At 46.2% G+C, this 13,525-nt stretch overlaps 1 protein-coding gene across 4 annotated transcripts in view; it reads left to right on the top strand.

Annotated features, from left to right (window-relative positions):
* The window catches only part of PLEKHA6 (pleckstrin homology domain containing A6), an 86,446-nt gene that overhangs the window by 32,475 nt on the left and 40,446 nt on the right, over positions 1-13,525 (top strand). For 3 of the 4 annotated variants that reach the window (XM_044673654.1, XM_044673653.1, XM_044673652.1), the window contains exons 1-5: positions 47-311; positions 1,004-1,076; positions 4,799-4,899; positions 9,116-9,318; positions 10,208-10,747. In XM_044673654.1, the coding sequence (XP_044529589.1) occupies positions 162-311; positions 1,004-1,076; positions 4,799-4,899; positions 9,116-9,318; positions 10,208-10,747 (1,067 nt within the window). In that variant the 5' untranslated portion in view covers positions 47-161. Of the gene's footprint in view, positions 1-46; positions 312-1,003; positions 1,077-4,798; positions 4,900-9,115; positions 9,319-10,207; positions 10,748-13,525 lie in introns of those variants that run through there. The other variant, XM_044673655.1, reaches the window with a different exon arrangement.

Here is a 13,525-nt window from a genome sequence, read left to right as displayed (position 1 = left end):
AGAGAGAGAGAGAGAGAGAGAGAGAGAGAGAGAGAGAGAGAGAGAGAGAGAGAGAGAGAGTGAGAGTGAGTGTGTGTGTGTGTGAGAGAGAGTGTGTGAGTGTGTGAGTGTGTTAGTTCAGTGAATATTTTTGAATAGAATCCAGGAAGACCTGGTAGGGGATGTGGGGAGCAAAATTGACCCCTTCTCTGTTTCTTCTTCCCCAGGCACCTCGTACTTCCCGCAAAGCTATAGCTTTTGGCAAACGTTCCAATTCCATGAAGCGAAATCCCAATGCTGCAGTCACAAAAAGTGGTTGGCTCTTCAAACAGGTACTTTTCCTCACATGCTATCTGAAATGCCATTCTATCCTCCTTGTACCTCTGAAGAAACTGTGGATGTCCCCCAGGGCTCTGTCCCGAAGTCCCATCTTCATTTCCCTCTATGTGGTTTCACGAAGTGTTCTTGTTCGCTCCCAGGGACAATGATATCATTGAATAATAAGGCATTCTCTCTCCAGTCTCCATGGGTTTGCACTGGCTGTCCCCCACGCCTGGAATTCCCTCCCCCTCTCATTTCGGCCTCCCGGCTTCCCTAGTTTCTTTCCAGTCTCACCTAAAGTAGATAAGTCACCCTCTACTAGATGATCCCCTTTGCTAATTCCAGTGCTTTCTCTCTGTTGGGAATGTATGCAATTTGCTTTTCCCTCGTTTTCCTGTTATGTCCCCTCTTGGACTATGAGCTCCTTGAGAGCCTTTCTTTGTATGCCAGCGCTTGGCACATAGTAGGTGTTTCTTGATTGACGGACTGAGCTATCTGCTTTCTCCTCTATCCTCTGAGTTACCTGAGAAATACGGTTTCTTGTTTTCTGCGGCCCTGAGAGGTTCAGTGATTCCCCCCAAAGGTCTCACAGCACGTTAGTGTCCGAACAAGATTAGAATCCAGGACTCGTCCGTATCCCCTTCCTCCGTGTTTTCTCCCCATACCCTGCTGACAGCTGTCTGTTTCTCCATGTGCCTTTCAGGCCAGCTCTGGGGTGAAACAATGGAATAAACGCTGGTTTGTCCTGGTGGATCGATGCCTCTTCTATTACAAAGGTGAGCTTGTCTCCCTTCCCCACCATCCCCACCCCCAGAGAAGGGACAGCCTCCCGCTGGCCTCCCACACTTTCTCTGCCCAGCCCCACCTTGTGAGCCCAGCAGAGCTTCGCTGAGTGCCAGCGTGTAGGCACACACAGTCTGGTTCAGTCCTCATTAGCGCAGGGCCTTATGCATAGTAGGGAAAGTCAATAATAAATGAACTTAATAAACTGCTTATTGACTGGATCAGGGGAGGTGAGGGAAGGGAGAAGGGGTCAAAGAACAAAGAAGGGAAATGAACTGAATCCGTTGGAAGGTTCCATAGCCAGTGGCTTTTACAATGAGGTGTAGAATCCCAGAAGGTCCTGCCCGCCTGTCTCCTTCCTTCCAGAGAAAGCACAGCATCTCACCAGCTCTGGGGACTGGGTTGTTAATTGTCAAAACTTCACACAGCAACTATTCAACTTAAGTCAGCTGGCATTTATTTGAGATGGGCAAGGTCCTATGCCAGTGCTATGGAGATAAAACCCCAAATAAAGCAATTCTTGTCCTCTGGGAGCTTACATTTGGGGTGGGAGTGGAGGGGGACACATATAACTCCTACACTGGTAAGCAAATCAGAATATACAATTTGGGTAACCTGGGCAAATCACTTCACCTCTGTTAGCCTCAGTTTTCTCATCTGTCAAATGAGCTGAAGAAGCTGTATCTTTGTTTCCTGTTTCTTCGCCATGAAAACCCTAAATGGGATCATGAAGAGTTGGAGATGAGTGAAAGAAATAACAGCATGTGCCAGGCTCTGTGCCAACTACATGCAAAGATGCAAAGAAAGGCAGAAGAGAACCAAAAACTAATGTCTGCCTTCTAGGGGCTCCCATTCTAATGAGGAATACCTTATGTAAATTACTATGCATATACAAGATATCTATATTGTTTTGGGGTTTTTTTTTTTTAAGCCTTACCTTCTGTTTTAGAATTGGTACTAATGCAGAAGAGTGGTAAGGGCTAGGCCTGTGTTGGTGAAGGTATGGCACATATGCCCCAGCGTGCCGGAGGAGGCTGATCTGTTCCCCCTCTCCACTGTACCTGGGGACAATTTTCACATGCCCTTCTGCCCAGCAGCCCAATGCGAACCCTTCCTCCCTCCACTCTGGGGTAATACAGGGGGCTCACAGGCAGCTTGAAGGTACAGTTTGAACATATGCTCTCTAAAAGGTTCACCAACACTGGTAGGCAATTGGGGTTAAATGAGTTGCCCAGGATCACATACCCAGGAAGCATGAGGTCAAATTTGAACAGAGGTCCTCCCAACTCCAAACCTGGGGCTCTATCCACTCTACTACCTTTCAGCTCCAGGCTATTTCCATTGTGGTTGGGAGCTTATCTCAGAGGGAAATTACTCTCTATGCTAGTAGTTATAATTTGTTTTAATTTTTAGTTTCTTTTAAAGCAGGGATATTGTGTCCCCAAATATGAAGGTATTTAGATAATTATACTATTACAATCTTGGCAAATGTTCATATTTTAAATTTACAAGTGGGAAATGACAAGGGAGAGTGGAGATGGGGAGAAATGGGAGGACAAATATACGTTTAGTATAGGAAGTAATTCTTTCCTGGGATCCATGAACCTCTGACCCTTTTTCCTAAACTAGAATAAATACATACCACTGGCTGGACAGTTAGGGAAAATGAAAAGTGTATTAATTACCTCTAAAGTCCTGCCTTCCATCAGATCCTACATCAACTACCAGTGACATTTCAGTAGACTTTTTGGATATTTTGCTTAGGAAGTGGTCATTCCAAAACAAAACACATTCACAAAAATGTATGATGCTATTCCGTATATCATAAAAATTAAAGTATATTACATATAAATTTGTATTAAATCACATAAGATGCATTGTCTTATTTTAGAAGGTGTAATTTATTTTTCAGTAATGGTCCAGACCCTTGAGAGGCCCAGCATTACACGGGATCTGTGTCCAATGACCTTGGGCAGTGAGCTTGTTAAAGAACTTGGCTCGAACCCTACCACCGTTCCCAAGTGACCAAAGTCACCCTTTCCCAGATCACTCTGGTTTGGCCACGTGTTTCTCTGCAGCATTGACTGGGTTGTTTTTTGCTTTCATTATATACTTCCCTCCAAAGAAGGGAACAAAATGAAGGAATTGTAGCCTCTGGAATATGAAATTTAGAGGAATAAGGCATAGACTTGTGACAATCCCAGAGCAAAGGCTCTCTGCACCGAATTCCCTGGCCTCAGGGATGCCTGACACCTGTCTTTCTGTTTTTCCTGGATTCTCCGGGGAGCTGCCCAGTAAATCTTTAACCTTGGCAAACAAACTCTGTACCCAGTGACACCCTCGCCCCCATTCCAGCTATCCCTTCCCCCCCCCCCCCCCCCCGACTGCTACAGCTTCAGCTCAAGGAGGGGGTGGAAGGTGGAATCTATACTAAGGAAGTTTATTTAAACAGGGTTTAGGCTGTGAATGGCTTGCCAAGATGTGAATAGTCTCCCAAGTGTTAAAACCAGATATCTAGTAGGCTCCCTGGCTATGGGGGACCCCAAAAAAGTCTTCAGAGAAGAAAAGGGGGCTGAGATTCTTGGTAGAACCCTGGTTTGAGGGTGACCACCACTGTTCACTCTTCCTGAGAAAGCCAATTTTGGAGCCTTGAGACTTAGAGATCATCTCATTTAAGTCTTTCTTCTCACAGATGAGAAAACTGAGGTCCTGAGAGGGGTTAAGACTAAATTGCTTTGTGAGGTAAAAGACTGGCTTGAAAAGAAGACCAGCCCCTCAGGGCAGGGCTCGAGGCTCCTGGGCAGAAAAACAAAACAGCTTTGAAGGGTTAGTGGGATGCTAACTGGAGCTAGAGGTTAATGCTAGCTCGAACCCTTCAAAGTTGTTTTGCTTTTCTGCCTGGAGCCTGAAATTGAAATGGGCTCGAAGTGTTTCCCACTCAGAGGATTAAAAGGGAAAGTGGTAGGATGGGAAAGCGTCCAACTGGGCCCAGGGAGAGGCCAGGTGAGCCTGGGTGGAGGGTGCCACTGAGAGACAGAGGGTTACAACTGGGATTGCTTGAGTTTTCATATGGCTGTTTTATCAATGTATGTGTTTTTGTTTTAAGAAAATTCCCCTGTCCAAAGCCTGAAGATGTTTATTTTATGATAGCTCAGTTATTCTATATTGAAGCCTCGAAGCCTTTGGACCAGTAGTCAATAACCCACGGAGGTGGGTTTAAATTTTAAAAATTTAAAAAAATGTAAAAAATGTAAAAATGTAAAAAAAAATTTTTAAATGTAAAAAATTTAAATTTTTCTTAAATTTAAATTTAATTTAATTAAAAAAAAAAACTGAATCTAGAGTCTCATCTCAACTGTTGTAAAGAGTTAAGCTGTCGCCTCTCTTTACCACAGTGGGTCTGGCCCTGCCTTTCCCCTGCCCTGCCCCCAGTTGGCTTATCCAGCCTTACCTCTGGCTGGCAGCTGGGGTCTAGGCTGGCTAATCCGAAGGGCTTCTCTGTGAGCCAGGATGAATAATTCAACAGTGGACATTGTGAACAGGATCCCCAATGGGACGAGAGAAAGAGCCAGGAGGCGGTGCTGGGAGCTGAGAGGTGGGAGGCCGTGCTGGCAGCTAAGAAGAGCTTCAGTCCTTGTGACCAGCCAGGGGCCTGAGGCCCTTCTCTCCCCAACCTTGCCTCACCTTCCTCTCTCAAGCCTTCTTTTTCTTCCAGATGAGAAGGAGGAGAGCATCCTGGGGAGCATCCCACTCCTGAGCTTCCGGGTAGGGGCGGTGCAGCCCTCGGATAACATCAGCCGAAAACACACCTTTAAGGTCAGTGGGCCACCCTGGCCGGGCAGAGGCCATCTTTCCGACCTCCTGCCCTCTTCCTAGCTCTTCAAATCAGGTCTTCTTCGAGGCGGTGGGGAGTGAGGAGAGCCATACTCAGAAGGAAACCCTCCTTTTTGGAAACAGGATTGTAGATTTTCCAGCTGGAAAGACCCTTAGAGCCTTTGAGTCTTCTGCTAGTCCCACTCCCTCATTTTATAGGTGAGGAGAGGAAAGCCCAAGGTCCTGGGGCAAGATGCCACTACTTCCCTAGTCATGGTCAAGGAAGGCTCGGTTGGCACTGACTCAGAGCACTGTGGAAGGTATTTCAGGGCTCTGGAGAAGTTGTGGCAGAGGCTTCATCTTCTCCAGGAGGGCTGTCCTCTTGGGGGGACTCCTCTCAGGATTGTTTTCAGTTTGGGATACATCAACACCCCTTTTCCGATCTCCCAGAGGTCCATGAGAGGAGGGAGTAGCATCTGCCCGCCCTCGATGCCCCCAACCTGTCCAGCGACCTGGGGGGCAGATCTTCCCTGGAGATTTTCTGATCCTGCTAGAGAAGTCTTCCCCTGGCATGTATTGAATCCTTCTTAGTATTCCTGGTGGTGTTTGTGTGGGATCTTAAGCCCAGGCTCTCAGACTCCAGCTGTGTACCAGGCAAGGAGAGGAATGACCAAGCGAAAGCATACTTTTGTGCCAGGATAGTGTGGGCAACCCAGCCGCCCAGGGTCAACACTTGACTTTCCAACTTCCAGCGCCCCAGGGTCCCCTTCTAGCGTTTGCGTTGTGGGTTGCTAGGAGACAACATGAAGCTTATGGTGTTCTGAACTCCCCTTTAAGAAGCCCCCTTCTAAGTCTCAGGCCATCCAGAATCACAGAGCTGGAACCAGTCTAGCCCATATCTAGCTAGGTACCTCCTCTCTCTAGAGCCAGCCTCTACTCCAGAGATGAGGAACTCACTACCTTTCTGAGGCATCCCCATTCCATTGTTAGATAGCTCCAGATATTGTAATCTGCTTCTTGGTCACTTCTATTTATGGCTTCTAAGTCTCTCTTTAGGACCAATCCCTCATTCACAGATTCACAGGTTGGCACTGGAAGGGATCTTAGATGGGATGCTAGTTCAACCTCCTCATTCTACAGTTGGGGAAACTGAGGCTTGTCTAAAGTCACAAGATAGTCCCCCGGTCCCTCAACTCCAATTCCTCTTGTCCATTTTTGGGTGAAAGTGGGAGGAGAAATTCATGATAACAGAGAGATTTTAGCTGAACAGTCCTTGTTCACCTGAGCTACTTTACAGCTTCCTCTCTTGCCAACCAGGTATTCAACTAGGAGACTTCTCTGATCATTGATTCTCCATAGAATGTGAAGGAACCAAAACTATAGCGCTAAGTTTTTGATAGCCAGGACCTTCCATGGAGATAGTGGCATGTCCTGGGGAGAGATGCTCAGTGCCTGGACTGTCCAAGATTCTATCTGTCCTTGAATTAGGGACTGTTTGGTTGCAGAAAGGAATGGGGGGGGGGGGGCTCTGTAGGCATATGCTAGGCAGGAAGGGAGGAAATTATCTAATAGCACATAATTAGTTTCTGGTCTCCTGGGTGTGTGTGTGTGTGTGTGTGTGTGTGTGTGTGTGTGTGTACACGTATGTGTGTCGGGTGTGAATAAAGGGAACAATTAATAGAACCCTCACTCCAGGGAGCCCTGGATCTGGCTGGGGAAATGGGAACGTGCTGTTTAACCCAAAACAAATAGTCCTGATATATACAGACACCCACACCCACATACACACTTGTATATACACTCAGGCAGACTGTCTTACTCTCCCCACCAGACCTGTTCGGGTGCGCACACCCACATAGAGACCTAGTGGAATTAGCTGGAGACAGCAGGCATTGGAGAAATATTGAGTGACTGACAGACTGATTCCATAAGCCCCAGACTCTTTCATCTCTTCTCTTCCCTTCCCTTCCCCCCAACCAACACAGTGCCTCTTTAAAACCCAACGCAGGGAGAGCTCTGCTCAGTGGCCCACAAAGGGTCCTGTTTGTGCCTATTCAGTGACCCTTCCCCAGGGAGGGGAGAGGAACAGAGACAGAGAGGAGGCTTGTCCACCAGTGGCCACCAAGGGAACTCTTGGATCCTTAATATAGTCAGGGTCTGCTCTTGCCCAGTCCCATGCCAAGTGTGTTAACCTCTTCCAGGCCTATGGAGCAAACCCTGGGAGCTGAGATGGCCTTTGGACAAAAGTTTGTTTAAAAAAATGTCTGACAAAAATGGCATCTCTTTACATTTGGAAAGATTTTTCAATCAAATGCCCTAAACTTTCCCCCCCAAATCCCTGCCGTCTTTGGCATCTTTTTTTAGACAAGAGTTCTTTATCTTTTGGGGGGATCCCAGATCCCTTTGGCAGTCTGGAAACTTATAGAACCCTTTTCTGAATAACAGCTTTTTAAAAAAACCCTTACCTTTTGTTTTAGAATGGACAATAGAAGAGAGATAAGGGCTAGGCAATTGGGGTTAAGTGACTTGTCCAGGATCACAAAGTTAGTGAATATATTTTTAAATATGTAAAATAAAATGTATAAGATTACAAAGGAAATCAATTAATATGTGGTTATTGAAAGGTTTTTGTAGAAATCAGTTCACAGACTCCAAATAAAGAACCCTTGTTCTAAACTCAGATCTAACCTTCCCCACCACCCACCAAGTCCCACTCTAAATCATAGAATTTAAAAAATGATTTAGTTTTTACTTTTTTTTTAATTTTACGTTCCAAATTCTCTTCTCTCCAGGCCCTCTCTCACCTACTAAGAAGGCAAGCAATGTGATTTATAGAATGTTAAAGCTAGGAATGATCTTAGAGATTATCTAGCCTAATCTCCTCATTTGCAGATGAAGAAACTGTGGCCCAGAGAAAAGTACCCACATGTAGGAGGTGCCTAATCAATATTTAATTTGAATTAAATTGAAGTGACTTGTCTAAAGTCACCCAGGTAGCAAATGGGCTTACACTAGATGTTTTCTGATGGTCCTCCTAGCTCAGAGATGTTTCGAGAAGGAAAAAATGGCTGATACAGGGTTCAAACAGAAGTCTTCAGACTCCAAGCCTAGTGTTTCTTTTTTTTTTTTTTTCACTGTCCCCCACTCTTTCTTCTTTAGCTATATTTTTAAAATCCTTACCTTCTGTCTTGGAATCAATACTGAATATTGGTTCCATGACTACAGATTGGTAAGGGCTAGGCAGTGGGGTCGCACAGCTAGGAATTTCTGAGGCCAGATTTAAATCTAGGCTCTCTCTATCCACCGTGCCACCTAGCTGCCCCTGAAGAAGATGATCAAACACCCTAGATGTGGACTCCTCCATCCAGCAGGCCTGTTGGTGGGCACTAATGGACACTGCCTCTAGATTTGTGCCACCCTAAGAGAAAATAGGGTCGTGGCTAACTACCTCTTCCTCTGCCCTTCTGCCTCCTTCCCTACCCTCCTCGCTCTTTATCTCCACTTCCACTACTATTTCTCTTTTCCTCCTTTCTGGTGGCTGGTTGACTGCCATTCTTTGTTCATCCCTTCCCAACCCCTTGCTCCTTTTCCAAAGCCACCTTTCTGCTATTTCTCCTCTCCTCCCCTCTGGTGGTTGGTTGACCTGTTCTCTATCTCTCCTCCTTCTCAACGCGTGAGGATCCCCCTCCTTTGGACAGGAGCTCTCCTCCGGGTTCCCGCCCGCTGTGCCCGCCTGTGGCCACCGACTAGGTAGTATGACCCACCCTTGTAACAGTGCATGCCACCTTGCTTGCCTGTGATGACAGAGGCCATCTGCCCTTCACTCTAACCCACCACCCCCGACCACTGGAGAAATGGTGCCAGTTTCTTAGGTCTGTGAGGGACAGACTGGCAGGTGCCAGGCAATAGACTCTCCCTCAAACCCAAGGTGATTGTCCTTAGAGTAAAATACAGAATCAAATTGAAAGTGGGGGAAATGGGCACACTTAATTGTCCTGCCTGTGGCGTGACTTCCTATCATTCCCTCAGGAAGGGGTGGGCAGATTGTTCATGTCCCCAAAGTGAGCTCCTGGATCTTAGAGTATCTGGGATAGCTCTGGGTGTCTCCCCCCCAACTTCCAAACCCCCATCATTGGTCCTGAGCCCCAAGTAGGAGAACGGCCAGGGAATAACCCCTTTGCCTGCCTGCTTGGTGGGCTCTGGTCTCTTCTCTTTGCAGGTGACGGTGTGCTGGGCAGGAGAGGCCAGGGCCGATCCCACGAACTGCCTCTCCCTGCAGGCTGAGCATGCCGGGGTCCGCACCTACTTCTTCAGTGCCGAGAGCCCTGAGGAGCAGGAGTCCTGGATCCAGGCCATGGGAGAGGCAGCCCGGGTACAGATTCCCCCAGCTCAGAGGTCGGCCCCTCAAGCTGTTCGCCACAGGTAAGTACCACTGAGTGAATCCCTAGATTGGGAAGGAAAGAGGGTTGGTGGGAAGATGTCAAAGAAGGACACTCAGGATCCTCCTCATTTTCAACCCCCTGACCTCCCCAGGACTACTGCCAGGGAGGTCTCCAAAGGTCATTTCACCCATCTTCCTACCTCTACTACTTTTGAACTAGCCTTGACAGGAGAAAACTTGCTTCATAAGAGGTGATCCATCAGGCAGAGCAGTGGGTAGAACATCAATATTAGTTCTAAGGCAAAAGAGCTAGACAAATGAAGTTAAGTGACTTGCCCAGAGTCACAAAGCTAGAAAATGTCTGAGGTCACATTTGAACCCAGGTCCTTAAATATTTTAATTTATTACTTATTTTATTCTATGTTCTATGGGAACAACCGAGCTGTATGCTAGAGCAGGAGTCCTTGACCTGAGGTCCATGAGCAGATTTCAGAGGATCTTGGATGAAGATAAAACATTTTATCTTTATTTCCACTAATCTTTTATAGTTAGCATTTCTTTTAATTGTTTAAAATATTAAATATCAAAATTATTTAATGATAAACATTATGGAACATAGAATAAAATAAGTAATAAATTAAAATATTTAATTCTATTTAAAAATATTAAGTATTTTAAAATATTGACCTGAGAAGAGGCCCTTAGGCTTCTCTAGGCTACTGAAGGCATCCATGAGATACGTTAAAAAGGTAAAGACCACCTGGGATAGAGAGCTGGGCAAAGGCTCCTATTTATATTAGCCTATGTGGCTGGAACAATGAAAGTATGAGGCAGACTTTAAGGAGTATGAATCCCACTTCCTTGGTCTTTTCTGTTTTTGTTGGACTCTTCTTTCTTATCTTTCCTCTTTCTTTTTTAATCTTACTTTAGCACTGGAAAGGGGTTGGATCTACTGACAGGGACTCCTTCGGCCTCCCGCAGCCTTGAGAAGCCGGACTCAGAGAATATCCCACCCAGCAAACACCATCATCATCACCATCAGCCCCGAAACAGCAACCCCAAACCAGAGCCTGAGTCCAAGACAAGAGGAGAAGGAGATGGCCGAGGCTGTGAAAAGACCGAACGGAAGCTGGAGCAGCCAGAAGTCAAGAAAGAACCATTGGTGAAAGCCAATGGTGTTCCGGCTGGACCAGAACCAGCATTGGAGCCAGGCAGCCCCTACCCAGAAGCCCCACGAGTGCCTACTGGTGGGGAGCGAGCAGCCCAACCCAATGGCTGGCAATATAGTTCACCAAGCAGGCCAGGCAGCACTGCTTTTCCACCCCAAGATGGCGAGAGCATTGGTCACCGTCGGAGCTTCCCACCACGAACCAACCCAGATAAGATCGCTCAGCGCAAAAGTTCCATGAACCAGCTGCAGCAATGGGTAAACCTACGTCGGGGAGTACCTCCTCCTGAAGACCTCAGGAGGTAAGACCTGGCTGGAGTGGGGAAAGGGTCCTCTGGGTGCCCACTTGTATCTTCTTTCTTTAAAAAACAAAACAAAACACAAACCTTTGCCTTCTGACTTAGACTCAATACTAAGTATCAGTTCCAAGGCAGAAGTACTAGACAGTTAGGGTTAAGTGACTTGCCCAGGGTCAGACAGCTAGGAAGAGTCTGAAGCTAGATTTGGACCCCGAACCCCCCATCTCTAGGCATAGCCCTCAATCCACTGAGCCACCTACCTGCCCCCCTACTCTTTCACTAGTGTCTTCTTGGGATCTGGGCCATGTTATTGAGTCAACTAGGTTTATGGACCCCACCAGCTCAGCCCAGACCCATTCCACTCTTTCACCTCCCTGTCTTTAAAGTTTTGATTCCTAACCCTGATGGTCTCTCCCTCTCTCTCTTCCAAAGGGACAGTTAATTCTAAACCTTTTTCTCCAGGACTGGCACTGCCAAACTTATTATCAACACAACCTTTTTCCTGAACCTCAGTTTTTTCACCTCCAAAAAACAGGGTGATTATGCTATACATACGACCTCTAAATCACACTAGTTATACTTCCAGTTCTTTACCTGGGATTCTCTGATCTTGTGCTACAACCTGTTATGAGCTTGAGCAAGTCAAGACATTTTTCTTGGCCTTAACTTCCTCGTCTGTCAAATGAGAGACTTCAGAAGTTCCTTCTAACTCCAAATCTATGATCCTTTGACCCTACTTGGGACCATTTTTTCTGGGCAGACAGAAGAGAGACCAATCAGTGACTCCCCAGGCACCTGCCTGTTTGGCCCTTGATTGGGCCTCCTGTAGGTTTGGATGACCTTCTTAGAGGAGACCTCAGACCCCAGTTAGAGATACTTCCACTCTAGTGTGAACCCTGGGATCTGCTTCCATTCATGCTCAGGTGTAAATGAAGAATGTCTGAAATACTCTGGGGAGACTATTTTTGCATTTAAAAAGAAGCCAAAGAAGTATAGCTTGAACAACAGAATTTAGGCAGCAATGAGCTAATTGAAGATGTGTGTGGTGTTGGTATTCTGCTTGAGGAAAGAGTAGGGAGAAGACCCTTGCCTGGCTCCTGAAATAAGATCAGAGATTTACAGCTAAAAAGAACCTTAGAGATTTTCTAGGTGTACCCTTTAATTTTACAGTTGATGAACCCGAGACACATGTATGACAAAGGGCCGAGCCATGGTTTAAACTCAGAACTTTCTCTAGATCCCATGCTTTTTGCCATATCCTTCATGCCACCTATATGTAAGGCTAGCCCTAGGTAGTCATTACTCCTTGGTGTTGGTTGTTTTGTTGGTTATGATATAAAGGCAACCAGGTGCTATAGTAAACAGAGTGTCAACTTGGAGTCAGGAAGACCTGAATTCAAATCTAGTCTCAGATACTTAATAGCCCTGTGACCCTAGGCAGGTCACTTAATTTTTGTCTGCCTTAGTGTTCCCATCTGTAAAATGGTGGATAATAAGACTACCTCTTGGCACTCCATCCCCAAGAATTGTTGTGAGGATCAAATGAGATGCAGACATGTAAAATGTCTTGCACATTTTAAAGATCTGGACAAATGCTAGCTATTCTTATCTCTAGTTCCTCTTCTTGGAAGCTATGGATTAGGTAGAGGGAAGGAGGAATGGGAGAATCGCGACAAAGGCAGAGAAATGCTCAGCAGTGTGACACCATAGAAAGACTGTTGGCCTAGGACTTGTAGAGGACTTGTATTTCTAGGCCCAGCTCTACCACTAATTGGTCTTGTGACCTTAGAGAATCATTCGAACTTTCTTGTCCTCTATTTCCTCATCTGTAAAGCGAGGAGAATAGACTGGATCAAAGAGTCCATAAGATTCTGACTTTAGAGTTGGCCAATGCCTTAGAGATAAGTTAGCCTCTTTCTTGCTGTTCTCACTGATTCAATTATTGTCTATTCAAAGATGGTAGAATGCAAAGGCATTATGTGCTTGCTAAAGGGCGAACTCTGTGTGCCAGGGATATAAACAGAAAATTGAGATAATCTCTCTCCTGAAGGAGCTCACGTTCTGATTGGAGGAGAGTGTAGCCACAGAGTGGATAGAAAGACTCCATGTCTTCAGGGAGCTGCAGAAGGGGAAAAGACACCATAAGGGTTTAGAGGACATTGTAGCCAGGCAAAAGATACTGGGGATCCCCCATCTTATCAGAAGAATGGTAGTTTGCAACTTCTTACTATTGAAACAGTGTGAGCAGTCATGTCTTCCCCACAAGCAGAAGTCTAGGAGCACCACCATTGAAAAGAATAAATCCTGGTGGGATCTAAACTAGAGGCAGGCTGGATCTTTGGGAAAAGGTTCCTCCCTCCAACCCCCAACCCCTGCCCCCTGCCAATTTGGTTGGCTCTTCCCTTAGGTTCTCAGATGTGGATGGGTGCATTTTGGGCTGTGGCAGTAAAAGCTGCCCTCTGGGGCCTGGTGGTTCTGAGCTTTAGATGGACAATAATGATTCCCCAAACTATATATCCAGGCTTAATCTCTCTCCTGAAGCTTAGTCACACATCATCAATTTCATAAATATGTCATGCTTAAATGAGCTTATAATCTTCTCCTGCCCCAAACCCATCCTTCTTCCAATCTTCCCTATTTCAGCCCAGAGCACCACTATTCTTCTGGTTACCTCAGTTTATAAACTGGGAGCTGTCCTTGAGTCTTCTCTCTCTCTCTCTCTCTCTCTCTCTCTCTCTCTCTCTCTCTCTCTCTCTCTCTCTCTCTCTCTCTCTCTCTCTC

Source organism: Gracilinanus agilis, chromosome 4, assembly GCF_016433145.1.
Source record: "Gracilinanus agilis isolate LMUSP501 chromosome 4, AgileGrace, whole genome shotgun sequence".
Classification (NCBI taxonomy): domain Eukaryota; kingdom Metazoa; phylum Chordata; class Mammalia; order Didelphimorphia; family Didelphidae; genus Gracilinanus; species Gracilinanus agilis.
The sequence above is the reverse complement of the archived record's forward strand: the minus strand, read 5'-3'. Positions and strand labels throughout refer to the sequence as shown.